This window comes from Dendrobium catenatum, unplaced genomic scaffold, assembly GCF_001605985.2.
Source record: "Dendrobium catenatum unplaced genomic scaffold, ASM160598v2 fragScaff_scaffold_674, whole genome shotgun sequence".
Classification (NCBI taxonomy): Eukaryota; Viridiplantae; Streptophyta; class Magnoliopsida; order Asparagales; family Orchidaceae; genus Dendrobium; species Dendrobium catenatum.
In genome coordinates, this window is record NW_021319136.1 from 737,135 (window position 1) to 758,659 (window position 21,525).

General features: G+C 38.3%; 1 protein-coding gene across 1 annotated transcript in view; it reads left to right on the forward strand.

The window, feature by feature from the left end:
• The window catches only part of LOC110114670 (histidine kinase 1), a 32,852-nt gene extending 20,381 nt beyond the window's left edge, over window positions 1–12,471 (forward strand). Inside the window, exons 12-13 of the mRNA XM_020847621.2 lie at window positions 4,858–6,306; window positions 11,909–12,471. Coding sequence (XP_020703280.2) covers window positions 4,858–6,306; window positions 11,909–12,124 — 1,665 coding nt within the window. The 3' untranslated portion in view covers window positions 12,125–12,471. The remainder of the gene's footprint in view (window positions 1–4,857; window positions 6,307–11,908) is intronic.
• The last annotated feature ends 9,054 nt before the right edge of the window (window positions 12,472–21,525 follow it).

Sequence of the window (21,525 nt, forward strand, 5' to 3'; positions counted from 1 at the left end):
GACACCCCTACTATAGTGACTTGTTGAGTATGAATTTGTAACTGATAACAATCAAACTATATTGGCACGTGTCTAGATTTTTATTCTCTCACACACTATTCATGAAAAGAGTCTTGGAAATATAATGTAAAAGAGAGAAACTGATGCGTTTTGGAAGTAAAAATGACAAATAAAAGAGAAGAACAACATAGGAACACAAAGATAAAACTGATTTTCTTATTTATCCTTCAATAATAAAGCAAGATACAATTGATCTACCATTTAAGAGGTAGATTAGCTCTCCCACAAACCCTAGACCCCATTAGGAACTCACAACAAATACTAGGAAAATAAACTCAGTCACATCATATCCTAAACCATGACAAACTCCCCCTTAAATAGCCCTAGAATAACAATAACACAATTAGAACATTCCTAATCAAAATAAACATAATTTAGCAACCTTCCTAAACAATTATATACGATTTAGGAAACCTTCCTAAAAAATTAAACATGATTTAGGAAACATTCCTAAATAACTAAATCTATTTTAGGAAACATTCCTAAACAATTAAAAACTTCATAAATAGTATAAACACAATCAGGAAATTTTACTAAACAACTCTCTCTTGATTAGAAATCTTTCTAAACAATTCCCCCTTAATTAGAAACCTTCCAAAACAACTCTCTTGATTAGGAACCTTCCTAAACAGCTCCCTTTTAACTCCTTACATAATAAATGATAGCTACCTCGGCCTAGCTATGAGCCCTCTTGGCATATCAATACTTGTTTCCCATCGGCGCATCCCTTCTACTTCCAGGGGCTTCAAAATGATCTCTATGTCCTCTATCAAAGTAAGGGGTAGTGAAGACGAAGTGTAATCTCCTATCGCACGCCTCAATGACTTCTTAGACTTCGGGCATGACTGACATGGAGAATTTGATGGCTGAGGTCTTTGGTGGCTTGAAATGCTACTAGAAGAAACCACAAAAGAGCTTGTAGCTAACAGTGTTCAATTCTTTCTCTTCAGAGGGATTGATTGCAAAGCGCTCTCGATGTTTGGAGAAGATGATTTAGGTGAGACATTCTTCGAACTTGTTGGCTTAGAAAGTTCCTTCAACATGATCGGTGGAGATGAATTTCTCCATGGTCTTTGAGAGAGACTTACAAATTCTGGCTTAACCATAGCCTTAATGGATCTGGATGTCATTGCTGCTTTGTTCTGCTCCAGTGTCTCATGCGTCACCTTAAATTGTGATTGTTTTGCTGCACGGTTTCTAGCATTCTCAGCTCGAAGTTTCTCACCCCTTTTCTCTTTATATTGGCTATAAAACCCCCCTTTTTGATCTATAAATATTTCTAACAAATCATCAATACCAACTTTGGCATCAAGGTATTTATTAGCCTTGCTTCTCTCCATCGTTTTCATAAGCATTTGCCATTCAAATCTGCCCCCTGCTGTTGATTCCATTCAGTCGATGTACAATCTTTACCCTCCACATCAATGGAAGTAACAACAGGTTCAGTAGGACCATCACCTTGCAGTGGTTCTGCAGTGACGATCTCTTCAAACATAACAACTTGAATACTTTTTGGATTTGAAGGCTTGGCCTTCACCTCATATTCTTTTTTCTCCTCCACTTCATGGTCCAAGTTACCATAAGCAATCTGATGGCAAGAATCCGATGTTTTTTCCTGTATAGAATACTTAAAGGAACTACCATTCACGCACTCCATCTTCATAAGACAGATTTGTTGGCATGAACGAATGCCTCTGAAGTTTTCCTATTTTGAATATCTGCATTTCCATCTTTTTGTTTGAGCTCAAAAAGGCTGATAGCATCTTGAACACTCATTTTCAGGTAGATGTTCCATTTCATCATCCCTACTCTCGGTTGGATCAACATCTCTATTAGTTATTGTTTTTTCTATGTTCAGAAAATAATCGAAGCTCTTAATGGTAATTATAACAGACCTACGAGAACCCAATCTACCTACCTTGATACGCCGCATTGGTGAAACATATCTTCTAGGTGTTGCAAATCATACAACTGGCCAACTTCTTACACCATTGGGGCTATCTCTATCACTTAAATCTGAGGAATCCTCACTCTTTGATGAGTTATGCGACTTAGCTTGGGCTACTTTAGTAGAAGAAACGATGGCTATTACGTGATTAACTACATCATATTTTGCACTAAGGAGAGAAAACTTTCCTTTTGCAGCTTGGTTAATATTTCTTGAATCATTCAAGGATGTCTACTGCATCTTTGCAGTGTCGACGTGAATGTTATTTGTGCACAACTCTAGAAACTCAAAAAATAAGTTGTTTAATTCCGCTGCTCCAAAATGTTGAGATGCTAAATTAGAAATATGGTTGGTACAACAATTAGCACCCGCAGTATGATTAAAAGAAGCAACTAGCTCTTCCTTGAAGGCAGTGAATCTCAATTCCATTATTCTATAGCCCGCAACAATTCATTCTTTATAAATTCAGGAGATAGTGATAACCTCTTATTTATGGACAAATAATCCCTTTCACGTTCCTTCTCTCGTTCCCTCTCCCACAACATATCCCAACGGCGCTCCTCTTCACGCATATCAAGTTCTTGACAAAAAGCATTTTTATCATCCTTTCGTTCAGCAATTGTTGGGACTCCAATATTTAGATGGTCATGTGGAAAAATGCTCCCTTGGTAGTCAGTTCCAGCATACCCATGAAGGCCTTTCCTCGACATATAATCACGCCATAGGGGTAAACTCACACCATAAGCAATATTTGAACCTTGAGTATAGATGAGATCATCAATATTCTGCCTTGGAGCTCCTAAAACTGAAGCTAAATATAATGTACCATGCTGAGAACTGCCAAGAATGAGTAAAGTATGTGGATCTACATCCATTATTCCACCATATGAACTAAATTCTTGAGAACCAGGTGAATAGGTGCAGCTCTTGCTGTAAGATATTCAGTTTGTTTCACATCAAAACTAAGATGCAGTGACCCTAGGATCACCACCGCTCCAATAGCTTCCTCCTCCTCCAGTGTAACAGTTGTTGTGATCCTTCCATATTTCCCCTTATGTAGGGGGGGTGTGAATCCAACCTTTCTTGCCTCACATGACCCGATCCTGATGGTTTAGCCCGTCCCCCTTTTCTCTGGTCGTCCACTCCCCTTACCCAAAAGGCATCCCATAGTGGTCGACCACTCCATCACCTCCACCATAAAACTCTCTTCTTGTTGTCCCTCCATCCGGAACCCCTAATTCACCCCTTATCGGAGCTAGGGGTGTCAATTCAGGTCAACGGGTTGGGTTCGGGTCGAACTCAAAACTAACCCGGCAGTGTTCGGGTCAACCCGAACCCGACCCGTTTTTAAAAACGGGTCAGGTTTCCGGACCCGAACCCGAACCCGTTTCGGGTCCGGGTCAACCCAACCCGAACCCGTTTCGGGTCCGGGTCAACCCAACCCGACACGAATGACCCGAAGTTGACCTAAAATTGCTAGTTTTCGAGTCAAAATCGGGTCATTCTTCGATTTTCGGGTCAAAATCAGGTAAAAAATGGGTAAAACTCGGGTTTCCGACTCAAATAGGAGTTTTCGTGTCAATTTAGGGTCATTTTCGGGTTGCTGAGTCAACCCGAACCAGACCAGATTTTTAAAACGGGTTGATTTGTTGAACCCGACCCGTTTCGGGTCCGGGTTGACCCGAGCCCGGATTTTTTCCGGGTCGGGTTCGGGTCGTGTCAAAAATTGACACCCCTAATCGGAGCCCTAGTAGGTAGTTTATGATGAAAGAAACTCTCCTTATCGAACTCTTCCCATCAGATTTATTTTCCCTTAGATTCAGCAAAAGGGAATCTCGGTCGATTACGGGTTATGGTTAGCAATTGGAACCACCGGTGGAGTTTGGATTGCATCTTCATGAACATAATGGCATATCTCTGATACCGATTTGATGTGTTTGAAAGTAAAAAACAATAAATAAAAGAGAAGAAGAACATAGGAACACAAAGATAAGGCTAATTTTCTTATTTACCCTTCAATAAAAAAGCAATATACAATTGATCTACTATTTGAGAGGTAGATCAGCTCTCCCACAAACCCTAAGCGTCGTTAGGAACTCACAACAAACAATAGGAAAATAAACTCAGCTATATCATACCATAAATTAACTTTCACATGAACCCCTCAAAATCCCCTCATTACCCCTAGGGCAAACACCACAACCTTTCTCTTCAATTTGGTGGGCCCAAGGGGCCCACCCGAGAGCTTTCCCCCCTTAGCTTGTCCGCCCAGGCAGGCGGGTTCTCCGCCTGCAGTAAGTGAGAACCGGCCCTTTAAGGGCCGGTGTTGCTATGGACTGAACCGGTCCATCAAAATCATAGACAAACTCCCTCTTAAATAGCCCTAGAATACAATAACATAATTAGAACATTTCTAATCAACATAAACATAATTTAGGAAACCTTCATAAACAATTAAACATGATTTAGAAAACCTTCCTAAACAATTAAACATATTTTAGGAAACCTTCCTAAACAATTAAACACTTCCTAAATAGTATAAACACAATTAGGAAATTTTTCTAAACAACTACCATTTGATTAGGAATCTTCCTAAACAATTCCCCATTAATCAGGAAACTTCCTAAACAACTTCCTCTTAATTAGAAACCTTCCTGAACAACTCCCCTTTAATTCCTTAAATATTAAATAATAGCTCCCCGGCCTAGCTATGGCCCCCCCGGCGCATCAAAAACTCACGGCAAGTAAGATTAAAAAGAAACTTAAAAGAAGAAACAAAGTTATACCACTTTCTAAAATGTGTTAATGCCTCTCACACTCATTATTAAATTCTACTCTAGCATGTGCAGGTACTACTTGCACTAAAAAGCAACAAAGCGAGACATATCATGTCAAAATGGCTAAGGGATAATGGAATTTTCACGTGGGAAGCATCTGAGTGGAATATGCTGGCACAAAAGATTCAGCAAGTTAGTCATAGTGAAACGAGCGCTAGAAATTGCTTTGAAGAATGCTCAGCAAGAACAGCAACAATATCAAGAAAAGGAAAGGATGTTTCTAAACATACCAGAATTCATAATCAGACAAGTTCAAATATTGTCATTGTGATTGAAACAAGCATATTAGACCAAAGTACCAACATATGGATTGACCAACTGAATTTCCTAGAACAATATCATGGAATTGTAAAATTTGCATGGATTTTAAGTCATGATACTTCTAACACCATAAAAGTAGAGCTGCGACAGAGAGGACATCATTTAATGGTCAACAAACCACTATACAAGACTAAGATGATAAACATTTTGCAAAATGCCACGACTGAGGCAAGTTTTGAAAACCAAACCATTGATGTGGAGAATGTGAGTCAGGAAGAGAGTATGCATGAGTGCCACGAAATAGATTCAATTAAGTTTGAAATGATCAGCTCAGACGAATCCAGCAATTCAGACACAGAAATGTTGGGCATTGGACAAAACGAATTTCCTGCAGAAACCAAAAATAATGTAGCAGTGAACCATCAATATTGTGAGTTATCAAACAGCGTGCAGGAACAAGAATGCCCAAAAATTTTACAAACAGATCTTGTGGATGCTTGTACTCCAAATAAAAATCACAAAGACTTGGAAAGAAATTACGAAGTAAAAGCTGGTCAACAAAACGTGGCTAAGTTATTGACATATTACTTCCATGATGCAGAAGTCTTTTCCGTGGGCAGACCAACAATAGATCTATATAAAGATGTCATTGTGGACAAAGATCAGCTAATCTCCGGAAAAGATGATGTCAGAAAGGAGAAATATCAAAGTCAAACAATGTCAAATATGCATGATGCCATAAACATGAAAAAAAAAACCTATGAGAAAGAAACTATATCAACAGCAATTACACTTTACAATCAGAAAAAAGAATACTGCAATCAAGGGAAGCAAGAACTAGACTCCATAGGTTCAAGAACCAACATGAATCAAGATATAAAATTTAGTAGTAGGAAAGCAGAAAACATGGTTCAGAATAAGATGGTTCCAGAGCAAAATTCTCTTGAAGGTCTCTGCATATTGCTTGCTGAAGATAACCAGATACTGCAGCTTGTTGCAACAAAAATGTTGGAAAAGGTGGGAGCCCAAGTTGTAGTTGTACATGACGGAATGCAAGCCGTTAATGCTGTAAGACCAATCTTCTGTACAGAAGAGTGTAAAAGAAGTTTTAATAGCTCCACTCAGGGTGATGGCGAAAAAATAGCAATGAAACCAACAAAGGATGATCCACCATTTGATCTGATTTTGATGGATTGCCAGGTAACTAGTCATGCCATAACAATTTCCAGCATGTTGTATTTTGCATGTTATGAATTTGGGGAACGTCAAATTAGTCTTATTTAGTTATCTTATAAATCATAATTCAAGAAAGTAGAGAAAAGGACATGGAGCCTCAAGCCAAATCGTTGGGAAAAAACTCATGATTATATAGTACTTTGTTCGATAATCAATAGCCACATATTTCACCTATGAGTGAAGGAAAGAATTTGCACAGAGCTTCGTGGCACCCATATTATTGAAATAGATTATCAGGGCCTAAGAAAGGTGGATGTCAGGTTTGGGGACTAGAGAGTAGAACTAGCATAGCACAAAGATTGTGTGTGTAATAGAATAGTATTTAACCTCGATGTAGAAGCGAAATTTGGCACTTTGTTTCGTGGCGCTCAAAGAGAAGGATTTCAGTGAATATATAAGATATTGGTACTTTTAGAGATGAATTATCTTTATTGTATATTCATTCTTTATCAAAGAATGTATGAAGTTAAAGTGGCGAGTCATGATGAAGGAGAATGCTTTAATTGATAGTGCTGCATAGAAAGAACAATAGCCATTTCATTGCAATCCAGTGATTAGCCATGGGGTAAACTGAGATAATTTTTTAGCCAAAAAAGCTAAAATTTGGGTGTGTTCAAACTAAGTATCGTATATTGCCCATAATAGTTTTGTAATTTGTCAGATTTGTAAGTATAGAGTCAGAGTGGATAGAGAATGTTGATGAGGTAACAAGCGGTGCAATCACAATAGTGGCATCTGTCATCTAAGTGCAAACAAGAATGTCAAGGATATATCAATATTAAGATTAGTTTAGTCCATGTGAGTGTAGAACAACTTCCGCAACAACAACAACAACAACATCAAGTCTTTGTCCCACTACATGGGGTCGGCTACATGAATCCTTTTTCGCCATTGTGTCATGTTAAAAATCAATTTCTCATTTAAATCTAATAAAAAAATATCATTTCTAATATTTTCTAACCAAGTCTTTTTAGGTCAACCTCTACCTTTCTTAACATAACTAAAATCTAATACCTCAACTTTCCTAACCGGTCATCGAAAGGCCTCCGTTTAATGTGACTAAACCATCTAAAACGACTCTCTCTAATCTTATCTTCCACTGGAGCTACTCCACCTTTTCACATATATGCTCATTTCGTATACTATCTCTAAGGGTAAAGCCATACATCCACCTAAGCATCCTCATCTCTGCAACACTTAACTTAGTATTATGCTTCTCTTTTAATGGCCAACATTCGGCACCATAAAGCATTGCAGGTCTCGTCACCATCTTATAGAATTTTCCCTTTAAGTTTGAGGGGGACTTTTCTATCGCACAACAAGCCCGATGTATTCCGTCCGTTGTGTGATGCAAAATGTTGGCCATTAAAGGACAAGCATAAAATTAAGTTAAATGTTTCAGAGATGAGGATGCTTGGTTGGAATGGTGGCATTACACTTAGAGATAGAATTCGAAATGTGTATATATGTGAAAAGGTTCGAGTAGCTCCAGTGAAAATTAAGATTACAGAGAGTTGCCTTAGATGATTTGGTCACAAAAATGTTGGCCTCCCGATGACCCTATTAGGAAAGTAGATGTATTAGAGTCACCCTGTATTAAGAAATGCAAAGTTAGACCTAAGTAGAGTTGATTAGAAATTATTAAAAATGATTTTTTTTTAATTATATTGAAATGAGAATTTGACTCCTAATATGACCCAATGAAGAAAAATGAATCATGTAGCTGACCCCACATAATGGGATGAAGGGTTATTGTTAATGTTGTTGTTGTTGTTTCCTTACAAGTAAACAATCAGTGTAAGAATTGGAACCCAACAAATAATGAAATGAACTACTAAATTTGAAGAAATCAACAAGTTAAAACCACGTAACATAAAAAAGTAAATGTAACTTGATTCTCATAAATAAAATTTAACTTGTGCCAAATTGAACAAAATCAAGAGCACTAACAAGTGAATATCAAAGTTATAAAAGAAATAAGAATAGACAAGAAAGTGCCCAAAGAAGAAAAATCAAGACTTGCACTAGCATGAAGAGTGATTTCCACCAAAATTAGGTAGTTGCACTTATGCAACACCCCCGAAGGAATCATATCAACTTGCGTTCGTAAGAATTAAAAACTAGAAAGAGAAATTTTATTCAGCCAAAATTCTGAAACTATATTTCTTAAAATATCTATTCAAGTGCTTATGTTCCTCAAGTATGTTTGGATATGAGTTCAAAATTAAATTTTTGTAATGACTTAGAAGAATTAATATAAAAGATACCTCTTGAAGAAAGAGTTTTTATTGAAGGAGATTTAAATGGACATGTTGGTAGAAAGGTTGATGATTTTAAAAGCATTCATGATGGCCATAGGTTTGGAACGACAAATGAAGGTGGCAATATCATATTAGATTTTTATTTGGATTATGATTTTTTAATTGCTAATACCTTATTTAAGAAAAGGAATGAGCATCTCATCACTTATAAAAATGGATATAGTACAACTCGGATTGACTATTTTCTTATAAGAAAATTAGATCGTTTAGATTGCAAAGATTGTAAAGTTATTATGAGTGAAAATTTATGTATCCAACATCGATTATTAGTTTTTGACTTTTTAAGATAAAGGGACAGAAAATAAAAAAATAAAGTAAAACGATATTCTAGGATTAGATGGATGCATTTAAAGAATATTAACAAAAATATTTTTGAGAGTAAGATTTTAGATCTTAAGATTTTGTCGGTGCAAGAGGATGCTAATGTTATGTGAGAAAAAGTGTCTAGTGATGTTAAGAATATTGCAAAAGATGTGCTTGAAGTGTCAAAAGGAAAAGCTCTTAATAGTAAAAATGGTTGGTGGTGGAATCCAAATGTGCAAGAAAAAATTAAAAATAAGAATATTTGTTATAAAAATTGATTCAATTGTAATAACTCTGATAATTGGGAAATATATAAAGATGCTTGTAAGGAATCTAAGAAAGTAATATGTGATGCAAAGGCCTTAGCTTTTAGTGATTTATATAATAGATTAAATATTAAGGAGGGAGAAAGATATATGTATAAGTTAGCCAAACAAAGAGATAGAAGTAGTAAGGATTTATTTCAAGTGAAGTGTATTAAGGATGAAGATCAAAAAATTCTTTTCTTAAAAGATGATATTCAACAAAGGTGGATGAGATATTTTGCTAAACTTTTTAATGAACATTGTGAAAATAAGATTGACTGTAGTGACCTTAGCATCCTAAATAAAAATATAAATTTATGTTTTTATCGGCGTATTATTAAAACAGAAATTAGAGAGACTTTAAAGAAAATGAATGGTGGAAAAGCTGTTGAACCTAATGATATTCCAATAGAGGTCTGGAAATGCTTAGGAGATGAAGGAATTTCTTGGCTTACTAAACTTTTTAATACTATTTTGAAGACTAAAAAGATGCCAGATGAGTGGAGAACGAGTGTCTTAATTCCTATTTTTAAGAATAAAGGTGATGCACAAGATTGTGCGAATTATAGAGGTATTAAGTTAATGTGTCATACTTTAAAACTATGAGAGCGAGTTATAGAGCATAAGTTGCAGCATGATACAAATGTTTCTCAAAATCAATTTGGGTTCATACCGGGTAGGTTGACTATGGAAGTCATACATTTATTAAGAGGTTTGACGGAGAAATATAGAGAAAATAAGGAGGATCTACATATGATATTTATTGGTTTAGAAAAAGCATATGATAAAGTTTCAAGAGAAGTGTTATGGAGAGTTCTTGAAAAGAAAGGAGTCAATAATGCTTATATTCAAATCATTAAAGATATGTATGCAAGAGCTATTACTTGTGTTCAAACACAAGGTGGATTGACCAGTTGGATGGTTGAAGTAGAGAAATGCATCGGGCTTGTTGTGTGATAGAAAAGTACCCCTCAAACTTAAGGGACAATTCTATAAGATGGTGGTGAGGCCTGTAATGCTTTATGGTGCTGAATGTTGGCCATTAAAAGAGAAGCATAATACTAAGTTAAGTATGACAGAGATGAGTATGCTCAGGTGGATGAGTGGATTTACAGTTCGAGATAGGATACAAAATGAGCATATAGGTGAAAAGGTTGGAGTAGCTCCAGTAGAAGATAAGATTAGAGAGAGTCACCTTAAATGGTTTGGTCACATAAAACAGCGGCCTTCTGATGATCTGGTTAGGAAAGTAAAGATATCATACTTGACTTATGTTAAGAAAGGTAGAGGCAGACCTAAAAAGACTTGGTTCGAAAATATTAGAAATGATCTTTCTTTATTAGATTTAAACGAGAATTTGACTTTTAATATGACATAATTGAGAAAAAGGATTCATGTAGCCAACCACACGTAGTTGGATAAAGGCTTGATGTTGTTATTGTAGACTCCTAACCCCAAAAGTTGGTAGATATGGTTGGTATAGATTCACTTCAATTCATGTTTAAATTAAATCCCAAAACATAACAACAAATCATCTTTTAATTTCAAATTCCATAGAATTGTATCCATATAGTTGAAACAACAAGCACTTAAGTCGAATATTGGATGCCTTTCAAACCTAAAGCCAAGAAGTAGTGCAAAACCCGCTCACAATAAGAGGAATACTTATAGAGTTCCAAAACAGGAGAAAAAAATTGGAATCTAAATCACCTCATTAACCCAATTCAAGAGGATATAAATCTAGAACTCACTACCTAACTTAGAATAGATAAGGCCAAAATCCATAACTTAGCTTATATCAAAGAGAATAGGAAACCTCAAATAACAGGCAGGCAATCTGCATATTCAGATGAGTCTAAAATCCACCACCTAAAAACCACAATTGCCATTAAACTCCTTATAATTACTTCCTTTACAAAATACCAAATTTCATTGCCCATGAAGAGGAAAAATTAAGCCGTATACACAACCGCAATTTCCTACAAACCCACAACCCTCTGAATAACAATCAAACCTACAACCCTTCTAAATGAAAATTATTGGTTCTATTTGTAAAGTGCTAGGATGATGTCCAACTACAATGGTAATTGACGAATATTCGTTTCCATTTTAACATTTCAAATTGCCTTCCATAATGGCTTTTGATTGAATGTAAATCAAGATGAGCATTGAATGCCCATTATTACCAAATTGAAATTTATTACACGAAAATCACTTTGTACAAGTAGTAAAAGTTAGACAAATTCCAAAGTTAACAAAGTACATTAAATTAATGTAGGAGACTATAGTTAATTATTCTTCATAACCAAAACTTAACTCAAAAACAACTTTAATTTCATGCACATGTCATCATTTCTCAAAAGAATTAATGGTAACAACTAGATTAATCCACTTAGGCTAAAAGGCTTGCATCTAAGATGTTCAGCCTCAAGTGATGTCTAATCTCATGCTGCAGGGAAATTATTCAAAGAAATAGAAATAGCATGAAACGATAAGAAAAATGAATTAATAGTACATCAAAGTAGCAACCAATTAAAGACAACAAAGTAGCAACCAATTAAAGACAACAACAAATGAATTTTTCATTGCCTTGAAACCCTAATATTAAAATCTAAATATTTTTTTTTTCTTCTGCAGATGCCTAATCTGGATGGCTATGAGGCAACAAAAGCGATTAGAAAACTGGAGGCTGGAACAGGCTCTCATATTCCAATTGTTGCAGTGACGGCTCATGCAATGTCATCTGATGAAGCCAAATGTTTGGAGGTAGGGATGGATGCATATCTAGCAAAACCAATCGACAGCAAATTGATGATATCTATCATTATTTCTCTTACCAAGAGAAACAGTTAGCCCTTTAAATCAAGAAAAATGGAAGCCCAATTATTTAGAGATGTTAAGAAGACAATTTTTCAGCCTACGCTAACATAAGAAAAATCAATTCTATGGATATTATGATTACTTATTGATGCAGCGGCAAAACACGAAGAAGACACTGAAAAGGAAAATGCAATGGAACAGTGGAGTTCCCTGCAGGTAACTTGTATTACTTAGCTGAAAAATTAACAAGGTGTCCATCTTCTCTCTTCTACCAAGCTTTAACGAAAAGATTAAACTAACGAAACTAAAAATAGAGGGACAGCTGGAAAGTAAATACTAGTCCTATGCATAACAGAAAGGGAAATCCTCAGGGAATAACAAGTAGTAGTAGTCCTACCATTTGGTTGGGGATTTTGGTGTATACTATCTGGAATGGACAAATCCCGGTGGACCGATTGAAGGAAGCATTATAAGCGAACTCCGCATGACAAAGCACTTCTTCCCATTTCTTGTGATTTTCTTGCACCAAACATCGCAACATGTTGCCCAATGTGCGATTGACCACTTCCGTCTGGCCATCTGTTTGTGGATGATACGCCGAACTGAGCTTGATGTTGGTATTGAGCCTCTTCCATAACTCTCGCCAGAAATGGCTCACAAATTTCACGTCTCGGTCGGAAGTGAGGCTGCGTGGTACCCCATGGAGACGAACTATTTCTTTGAAGAAAAGTTGAGCTATATTGACCGCATCGAAGGTTCGCTTGCATGGAACGAAGTGTGCCATCTTCGAGAAGCGGTCGACTACCACCATAATCGAGTCGGATCCTCGCTTGGTCCTGGGTAAACCCAACACAAAATCAAGCGACAAATCTTCCCATATAGAATCCGGAACGGGTAGGGGAAGATACAAGCCCGTATTCTGGGCGGTACCCTTGAATCGCTGGAAAATGAAACATTTCTGAACAAATCGCGTAACATCACGCCGTGAGTGAGGCCAAAAGAAGCGCGATTGTAGAAGTTCGACGGTCTTATCCCTACCCAAGTGGGCGGACAGTCCACCGCAATGTAATTCCCTGATTAATTGCGGTCGCCAGGAGGAGTCCAGGATGCACAAGTTGTTACCTTTGAATAAGAAACCCTGCTGTAAGGTATAATCAAGTTTCGGTTGTCCCGCCTTGCACATTTCCCATATCTTGCAAAAATCAGTGTCCGCGGCATATAACTCCTGTAAGGTCTGCAGCCCCGTGATCTCCGTTTGCAGGCGGACCAAGAGGGCGGAACGACGACTTAAAGCATCGGCGACTCTGTTAATCCTCCCAGCCTTATGTTTGATCACAAAACTGAATCGCTGAAAAAAGACTATCCAGCGGGCGTGCATCCTGTTAACGTTTTTCTGACTGTTAATATATTGCAGGGCGTGGTTGTCGCTACACAAAACAAAATCTCTGTGCAATAGATAATGCTCCCATTGTTTAAGCTCACGTACGACGGCGTATAATTCCTGTTCATATGCCGACCACTTCTGACGTGCGGCACTTAATTTTTCACTGAAGTACTCCACCGGTTTTCCGTCTTGGGACAAAACAGCTCCGACTCCGATGGCGGACGCATCCGTGTCTACTTGAAAGGCTTTGTCGAAATCGGGGAAGGCTAAAACTGGCGCTGAACTTAAAGCTGCCTTTATCAACTCAAAACTATGCTGTTGTTCCCGCCCCCAAGAAAATTTTGAAGACTTAAGACAGTTGGTGATGGGTGCCGTGATCTCCCCAAATCCTTTTATGAAACGCCTATAGTAATTGGCCAAGCCATGGAAGCTCCTCACATCCGTGATGGACTTGGGTGTCGGCCAGTTTTGAATGGTCGAAATCTTCTGAGGTGAGGTGTGTATCCCTTCAGTGGATAATACGAACCCCAAAAATTGAATCTTAGGCGCGGCAAACTCGCACTTATCCAGATTGATAAGCAATTGGTGGTTGCGTAATGTTCCGAAGATGGCCTTTAGCTGATCTACATGCTCTACAAAAGATGAGTTGTAAACAAGTATATCATCGAAATATACAATACAACACTTATCTAAATAAGGCTTGAGGTCGTGCATTAGCCGCATGAATGTAGATGGAGCGTTGCAAAGCCCAAACGACATGACCCGCCATTTGAATAAGCCCTCGACTGTCTTGAAAGCGGTCTTCCATTCGTCTCCGGGACGAATGCGGATCTGATGATAACCACTCCGGAGATCTAATTTGGAGAAAACCGTGGCTCCCGCGAGCTTGTTCAAGAGGTCATTGATCCGGGGTATTGGGAACCTATATTTGACGGTGATGCGGTTTATCGCACGACTGTCAATGCACAGTCTCCATTTTCCGTCTTTCTTTGGAACAATGAGTGCCGGTACCGCACAAGGACTAAGACTTGGCTGTATGAACTGTTTTTGTAATAGCTCTTGGACAATCTGACCCAAGATCGCATGCTCCTTCGGACTCATTCGGTAGTGGGGAAGATTCGGTAACACTGCGCCGGGAACAAATTGATGCGGACATCCAACCGTCCATGCTAATCCGGGAGGAGCTGAAGATCGACGACCGAGATCACTTTGTTTTAATTTCGTTTATTAAGTGTATTTTAATTTAGTTTTGCAATTTTTCTTTTTACCCTCTTGTCTTATGTAAGCCCAAGGGGCGAATGTGTCTTTTAATTTCTCTTGAGACCTATATATAGAGGTCTCTTCTTTTGTATTTGGATGATGAATTATTAATTAAAAAAAAATTGCGTTTTGCACTTGGGTTCTTTGGGAAGAACGTTAGTGAAATCCCTATGGGAGGGAGTCGGAGTTTCCACCAGCTGCAGGATGGGTCCGGGCTCGTGGCGTGAAGTCCCTTGGAGAAGGGCAACGTAGTAATCGTCAGCCGCAGGATGTGTCCGGGCTCGCGGTTGTATCATTGATATTTTGTTTATTTGCTTTTGTTTCTTCTTATTGCTCTTCGTCGTTATCTTCATCTTCCTCCTCCCATCTTCGTTTTGGCCACGAGATCCCCCCATATTCGAACCCATGCCGCCGGCTCCACCCCATTAGCCGCCGGCCGAACCTCCCCTCTCTAAACCCCTCGGCCAAACCAACATACCAAGCTCCACCGCCGGCCACCATTGTTTGTATCCATGAATGAGGAGTCAATGCCACCATAATTCTTACTTAAAGAGTTTAAATAATTTAGGAAATTATTTTCATCATTTGAAATTCAAATTTTGAATTTCAAATATTTTCCTAAATTAAAAAGCTATTTTAGGAAAGTATTGAGTCTCATTCATGACATAATTCAAATTTAATTTGAGCTCCTACCCGTTCTACATCACAAATTCGATATGATGCTGAAGTGTCCGAAGGGGAGGTAGTGACGGCTGCAATTCTGGCGCAGTAACATCATTGAATTCTTGAAGTAGAGCTTGAATGGTTGGATGGATCACATTATTCTCTTCCAACCCGGGGCCCTGCGCCACCAAGGCCAGCAAGGAATGAAAGCCTTCTTGGTCCCTCAAGAGAGCTTGACCGGACACAATCCTGGCGGAGATGAGGCTGTGAGTAGCTAACGGCGAGGGTGTTGCAGCACTAGCAGGTAAGAGTTTAATCCGTTTCCCTTTCCACTCAAGGCTATAAGTGTTGGCTCGCCCGTCGTGCACGGCCCCATTGTCGTATTGCCACGGCCTTCCCAAAATTAGGTTGCAGACATCCATGTCTAGGACATCGCAAGTGACTTGACACAAATAACTTTTGCCAATTGAGAAGGTCACCTTGCACAGCTCAGTTACTGTAAATTCTGATCCCTTCTTAATCCATCCAATTTTATATGGATTTGGGTTTTTTGAAACTTTGAGCTGCAGGGCTTGTACCACCCCCTTGGATATAATATTTTCTGTACACCCGCTGTCGATCACAACATCACACACTTTTCCACTGATTGTGCATTTAGAACGAAAAAGGCTATGTCGTTGATTAACAATGGGTTTCCGTGGGGCAATGAGCAGCTTTTCCACCACGCAAAGCACTGGCTCTCCGGTATCTGCTTCAATCTCTTCGCAACCCTCGTCACCCTCCAATGCATTTTCTTCCAGCTCTCCACCTTCGTCTCCTTCAATAAGCTGAGCCTGATGTCGAGTGGGGCATTCATTAGATTTATGACCAGGTTGTAGACATCGAAAGCATTTGATGTTTGACGGTTTGGCATAAGGGTTCTCACGACCTCCTGTCGTCCGCGGTCAGAATGGTAGTTTGTCTTCTGTAGGCAACTTCACTTCTGCGGATCTCGGTGGATTGGAGCTGGACGGAAGGTCCTTTGCTTGCATTCCTCCCGTCTTATAATTGCCAGAATTAACTTCCGGGAATGTCCTCCGTGCGGCATTCAATTTATAGCCCTTTTGCAGTTGGACTTCAGCCTTAAGAGCGAAATTCACAGCCTGGGAAAGAGTCCAAACCGAATTGAGCTCTAACTTATCCCGAATTCCTTCTTTCATACCGCCGATGTACCTTGCCACCAATTGGTTTTCAGATTCCAAGAGGTTGTTGCGAGCACTAAGCCTATAAAATTCCTCGGTATATTCACTGATCGAGCGATTACCCTGCTGACAGTGTTGGTATTGAATGTACAGGTGCTGCTCGTAATCCGTGGGTAAAGAATGTTGCCTCATTAATTGCTTCATGCGACTCCAACTTCGCACCGCCACTCTTCCTTCCCTCCTGCGACTTTGAAGAACTTGCATCCACCACGTGCTAGCTCCTCCTTTTAGTCGGCATGCTACGTACTTGACTTGTTTGGCCGGCGGAATGTCCAAATACTCGAAGAAATTTTCGACCGCCGCCTCCCAATCTAAATAATCTTCTATATGCAACCTCCCTTCAAAAAAAGGAATGTCAAGTTTAATGCGCATACCTTCATGTTCTGTTCTCATTGGGCGTGGTCTTCTCAACCTCTCCGCTCTGGGTTGTAGATGCTCCTCCTCTGCATCCGACGGTTCTTCCTCCGAAATGGCGTCAAGCTCTGAATCCGTGACTTCTGGGCAAGGAGGAGGACGCCGAATCGGAACGTGTTCTCCCCGTAAAACTCGCCTGTGTGCCGGTATGGTTGCCGGGATTGCCGGGTGCACTACTGGATTGGTAGCTATCCGGACTTGGCGCATTTCATCGCGCATTTCATCCGCGAATCTTGCAAAGTTATTAATGAGCTCCTCCAATTGCTTGGAGGTTTGCTTTTGCATTTCCCACAACGCCTCCAGGCTCCGATCGTCGTCCGCCCTGGGTCAGCTACTCTCCGCCATTGTTGCTGACACTGGATCTGATACCAAAAGAGATGATGCAGCGACAAAACACGAAGAAGACACCGAAAAGGAAAATGCAATGGAACAGTGGAGTTCCCTGCAGGTAACTTGTATTAATTAGCTGAAAAATTAACAAGGTGTCCATCTTCTCTCTTCTACCAAGCTTTAACGAAAAGATTAAACTAACGAAACTAAAAATAGAGGGACAGCTGGAAAGTAAATACTAGTCCTATGCATAAGAGAAAGGGAAATCCTCAGGGAATAACAAGTAGTGGTAGTCCTCTTAGCTCAAGTGTTCCGCCAGTCCAGCATAGCATATCCAGGTCTCCATCACTTATGAAGGAAACTCAGAAGGAATATGTTGGTTGATTTTCATGCTATGGATTTAGTTACAGAACTTTGGGGAACCGCATATAATATCAACAAAAAAAAGGATTAGTGAAATACTCAACGAGCATTGAAGCAATACCATTGTTTATGGGTAATAGTATGCAAAGATTACCATCATAATTGCAAAGAACTACGAATATGATTAGCGCAACGCAAACAAGCTCAGAGACTTGAATTCAACTTTTCAATTAGAGAATAATAAAGCATGTTACGAAGTTGCATAAGAACCATTCATTTTAATAGTGATATCCCAAGAAATATTTTACCTCAAACCTAAACTTGTGGTTCTTCCATATTCAAACGGTTTCCACAATCCGCATCTACTTAAGATTCAATACGCATTGGACGCAGCACTGAATGGATTTCACTGGCCAATAAACATACAGCAAGAACGATGAAATTAAATAAACTAACGAAAGGGACTACATATAAATATTTTTATAAATCCGAAGGAAAGTAGCCCTCGCCTTTCCCAAATCAACGCCGGATATAATGACGCTATATCAGACGATCAGACATGACGGGCCAATGGATGCCATAAAGCTATTCTTAAGTCCTCCGACGACTCCAACCTCGACAAGTCTTCCACTGGTCCCAGTCTTTTCACGGAGAATAACACCTCTTCTGCAGCCCCTATTTCCAAGTTAGAAATCAAATTTTAGTATCCAAAATGGGAAGAAAACAAGATGAAATTGAAACCATCATATTCAAAAAGAGGAACAACCTTCTCCACCATCAGATGTAGCCCATCTTTTTCCTTCCAGAGCTCCTCCGCATTTCCAAAGCCCTCTTCTGCTTGTTTGTACGCTGTTCATGACCGATGTTCGCTCTGAGTACCTGCCTTCCCATTTTGCTGAAGGCCCAGAAAATCTACGAAGTCACTTCTGTGACTCCTGAACTTCCATATCTTCATAGCTCCGATTGTTGCGGACACAACACAAACTGCAAAGAGATGCTAATCATGGTTTTTTTTTAACATTCCATTTAAGTCAAATTTATACACACAACGCATATACATATACTCGAACGCTAAACCTCTTAGTTAGAACCGTAAGCTCTACATCTTCTATATATTATATTTCTGGGTGTAGTTTCTGTGTACCTAAAGAAAAATTATTATGTTCCGAGCAAATTCAGACGCATCACATCCCGGGCCAGTGCATCTGGGTGGCGTGGCGCAATCGGATTCGTCTCCGAACTGTCCAGACACCTCACGTAATAATCTCTCATAGCTAAGAAAAAAGGAAACGAACAAAAAGGCAACACATACGGTATGGGTTTTATATTATTCATACAATTCTCTCATAAAATAATATTGAAAAGTCTAAGCCAAATGGAAATAAGGATAAACAACTCAATAATTCCATGTCTCTTAGGGTGAATTAAATTTTTAGGATCAATTGTTATGTTCTTCTCAATCTCATAAAAGAGACATGAGCTTGGTGAACAAAATGTTCACCCACATAACATTTGAATTGAATTGATCAAGTCATGATGTCATCATGAACTGGATTTAGTAAGTCACCAAGGAATTGAACTGATCAATTTCGGGTCACAGGTCGGGTTCGGGTCGAATCTGAAACTGACCCGGCACTATTCGGGTCAACCTGAACCTGACCCGTTTCTGCAAACGGATCGATTTTCTTGACCCAAACCCGACCCACTTCGGGTCCGGGTCAACCCGACCCGACCCGAATTACCCGGGTCGGAAAAAAAAATGCTAGTTTTCAGGTACAAAACGGGTCCAACTCCGATTTTCAGGTCCAAAAAGGGTAAAACAAAAAGGGTCAATCTCATGTTGTCGGGTCAAAAATGGATTTGGGTCAAAAGTGGGTCATTTTCGGGTCAACGAGTCAACCCGAACACGACCCATTTCGAGTTCGGGTCAACCCAAACTCGAAATTTTCGGTCGGGTTCGGGTCGGGTCCAATATTGACACCCCTAAATTGAACCAAATTGATTGAAAGCCTTGAATCACCCAAAGTACTAATCCATTAAAGTCAAAAAGATCTGCTCATCTCAAAATTGAATTCACTAAAAGAATAAAATTGCTTTGCCAAAGAGAATTTTAATAGGTAATAATAATGTTTAACCTCGTGAACCCAGTTCATGATGGCAACATGACTTGACCAATTTAATAGAAATTATTATTTATATTATTCATACAAGTCATTGAGGTCTCATCTTATATTAGGGCTGCAAACGAACCGAGCGTTCATGTTTGTGTTCAGTTAATATCAGTTGTTCAAGTTTGGTTCATGTTTGTTCGAGCTTTATTGTTTGTGTTCATGTTTGGTTCATTTAAATTAATGAATGTTCATGTTCGGTTCATCTTCAGTTCATGTTCGTTCGTTTAGTGTTTATCGAGCTTTAAACAAACAAACATGAACGAGCTATAAATGATCTATACTTTTAGATGTTCATTAACTTAACAAATGAGCTTTATCGAGCTTCCAAAAAAACGATTACATTGAGCATATTCGAGAACATATTTAACGAATTTTTTTTTTAACTATCAAACAAACACGTTCATGAACATATCTATGAACAAACACATTTATAACAAAAGCAATTGTCTATGTCGAGCTTGTTCACGAACTTCAAATGATGTTGTTCGCAAACATAAATGAGCCGAATACATTATTGTTCAAATTTGTTTATTTAAGAATAGAGTATTGGTGCAATAATAGTCTACTAGAATTTTGGAGCTCTTTAATCAATCATAATAGTCTACTTCCTAATTTTGGTGCAATTTAGTAGAAGAGTATTACATCAAATTTTCTTTTTAATATTATAGAATTTAATAAAGAGTTCATAAGACATGCTCAGCCCAACATGCTCAGTCCAAATTTGATCCACATCTTTTAGGATGATAGCCCGGCCCAGCCCACTTAGTAACATATTTTCATTGAGAGATCAAAAGCTCAGTTGTCATGAATTATTCTGAAAAATAGAACTGTGAAGGCATTATAATTTTATCTTTTTAAAATTATTAAATAATATTTTTTCATTGTTTTCTCTTTCTAGAATATCTAATTATGAAATATTATTAATAAATTTCTTTTAGAAAATCTAGAAAAATAAATATATGACAATGATGTTCAAAATAAAATTTTAAAAAAATATATCTTATGAATTCTCAAATAATATAATTGCTCACTTTGAGCATTACAAATAAGATCATTTAAATTTCACATTAATCTTAATAAAAAATAGAATAAAATAAATTAAATAATATTTTTTTGGACAGTTGAGGGCATCAAATGCAGATCACGCGAGACATAATCATTTTGTCGACCAGCGAGCGACTGCTTGAACCGCAATTACCAAAATAAATAAATAAAAACTTTCCTATTGGCCAACCTAATAAATGATCATTAATGAGCCATAAAAAAATCTCAAGGAAGAGAGGGAGATCTCTCTTTAGTCTTCAATGCCTATCACCTTGTCTTTTCCATATTGCTCACAACATCTAAATGGAAGTAGATTATCTATGAGCTATGATGCCAAAATAACAAATATTAGCTATTGAGGTTGAACAGTAATTATTTTCCTTCAATTTCAACATCTCCTTACACTATGAGAGAGATATATAAAGATTATTGGATAAGGAAGAAGGTTGTTTCAATTGATGAGATTTAGACTATATGAGATGAATATTATTTTTTATTTTTTCTTCGTGTCATTTTCATTTTTGTTATTCTTTAAATTCCTTGTTTTGTTCCTTTTAGAGCAAT